Source organism: Anomaloglossus baeobatrachus, chromosome 3, assembly GCF_048569485.1.
Source record: "Anomaloglossus baeobatrachus isolate aAnoBae1 chromosome 3, aAnoBae1.hap1, whole genome shotgun sequence".
Lineage (NCBI taxonomy): Eukaryota > Metazoa > Chordata > Amphibia > Anura > Aromobatidae > Anomaloglossus > Anomaloglossus baeobatrachus.
In genome coordinates this window covers 158,260,952-158,262,982 of record NC_134355.1, presented here as the reverse complement: position 1 = coordinate 158,262,982, position 2,031 = coordinate 158,260,952, and the positions used below count along the sequence as shown (strand labels likewise).

Sequence of the window (2,031 nt, the reverse complement as noted above, 5' to 3'; positions counted from 1 at the left end):
CTTTGCTGGTGACACTGTTGGGGATTTATTCAAAATTGAAAGCATACTGAGCCAGCATGGCTACCCCAGCATCTTGCAGCGGCATGCTATTCCATCCGGTTTGCGTTTAGTTGGACCATCATTTATGTTTCAACAGGACAATGACCCCAAACACACCTCCAGGCTGTGTAAGGGCTATTTGACAAAGAAGGAGAGTGATGGGGTTCTACGCCAGATGACCTGGCCTCCACAGCCACCAGACCTGACCCCAATCGAGATGGTTTGGGGGTGAGCTGGACCACAGAATGAAGGCAAAAGGGGCAACAAGTGCTAAGCACTAAGCACTTTCTCTGGAAACTCCTTCAAGACTGTTGGAAGACCATTTCTGTTGACTACCTCTTGAAGCTCCTCAAGAGAATGCCAAGAGTGTGCAAAACAGTAATCAAAGCAAAAGGTGGCTACTTTGAAGAACCTAGACTATAAGACCTATTTTCATTTGTTTCACACTTTTGTGTTAAGTATTTCATTCAACATGTGTTAATTCATAGTTTTGATCCCTTCAATGTGAATCTACAATTTTCAGAGTCTCGAAAACAAAGAAAACTCTTTGAATGAGACGGTGTGTCCAAAGTTTTGGTGTGTACTGTATGTTGTACATACTCACTTGTAGTTTAGTTTCCTCTTTGTTTCTCTTCTGCCTCCATCTTGATGCCCAGATTTACCCATGCATTGTATTTCTCTTTGCTCTATCAATCCCATGATGAATTAGTACAGCATGACATGACTTGCTATACAAACCAACTGTCTGTGTAGGGACAGTAGTTTATTTGGGAGAATATAGGGGGAAGAAAAATAAAATAAGTTATAAATCTACAAATAGGAGGCTTAACAGTCTTTATTATAACTCTGCAACAGGTCATTCTCTAGTCATCATCAGTAACTGTGATAGGAGTTCCTGTAAAGACATCCAGGGACAGGGAATGATCAGTGCTAGTTACAGCCCGTAGAAAGCACATTAATGTAGCTGTAAAACACATAATACATTTTATTAAACCTAACACATTGTAGGAGTACAAAATCTAAATCAAATGACTGATTAAAATGTACAATATGTAGTATAGTTTATCTTCTCTCCAAGTTTTGTTCCTGCAAGATATTCCTCAAACTTGGCATCCACCTCTTTGCTCTGTTTCTCAGTGAAAAGGCTCTTCCAGTCTCCAATTTCCCCTATAAAAATAAAAAAAATATATATTACTTCTATTAGTACTATAGATAGATATCACAAGGTAAAATCACCCAAAGTTATTGTGATTAAGTGACAATGCCATTATATTGACTTACATTTTATGTAAATGAATAAACAGAGCATTACTTTCTACATATCCCAAATTATAAAATAAATCAGATTATTGGCATTTGCCTCTATTCAAATAGTGCTCCACAAAAACGGTAGACCAGATAAAACAATAGTAAGGGCTCACTCACATGGCTGTAGATTCTCCAATGCAAGAGCATCTATGGCTGTTTATGCTAATGTCACTCAGCTCAAACGCTGCTCAGAGTTTGATCAAAGTGTCAGTTTACTGTGATCCGCTTCTTGCATGAGGTGCAGAAAAGATGGAGAAATTAATTTTTCCATCTTCTACATTATCTGTGTTTGCATAATCCAAGTGCAGTCTGATGCTGATGTTTTACATGTACCCATAGACTTGAATGTGTGCCTGCCAGCCGATATATAATGCCAATCTCAGGAAAGAAAAAAAACAAAACAAAACATAGTATAACACTGGTCTGGTGGCTAGACGGTGGATGAGGGCTACCTGATGTTCTGAGACAATCGCCTGTGTGAGCGAGCGCTAATGGATATAGAACATTATATCTCAAGTTAAAGTAAGAAGTGGTAAAAATGCAGAAATCAGAGTCATAAGGCATCTGGTTTTTTTTTTAAAGCCAATACACTTGTAGATATAGCCCTCTCCACTACTTATGTGTGGGTTATTAATTGTATTACATATATTTATTCAAAAACATGTCTATATATATATATATATA

General features: G+C 37.8%; 1 protein-coding gene across 1 annotated transcript in view; it reads right to left on the bottom strand.

Moving 5' to 3' along the window:
* Positions 1–856: 856 nt before the first annotated feature.
* Positions 857–2,031, bottom strand: part of LOC142296212 (sulfotransferase 6B1-like) — a 78,300-nt gene continuing 77,125 nt past the window's right edge. The window contains exon 7 of the mRNA XM_075339541.1: positions 857–1,206. Within this exon, the coding sequence (XP_075195656.1) occupies positions 1,076–1,206 (131 nt within the window). The 3' untranslated portion in view covers positions 857–1,075. The remainder of the gene's footprint in view (positions 1,207–2,031) is intronic.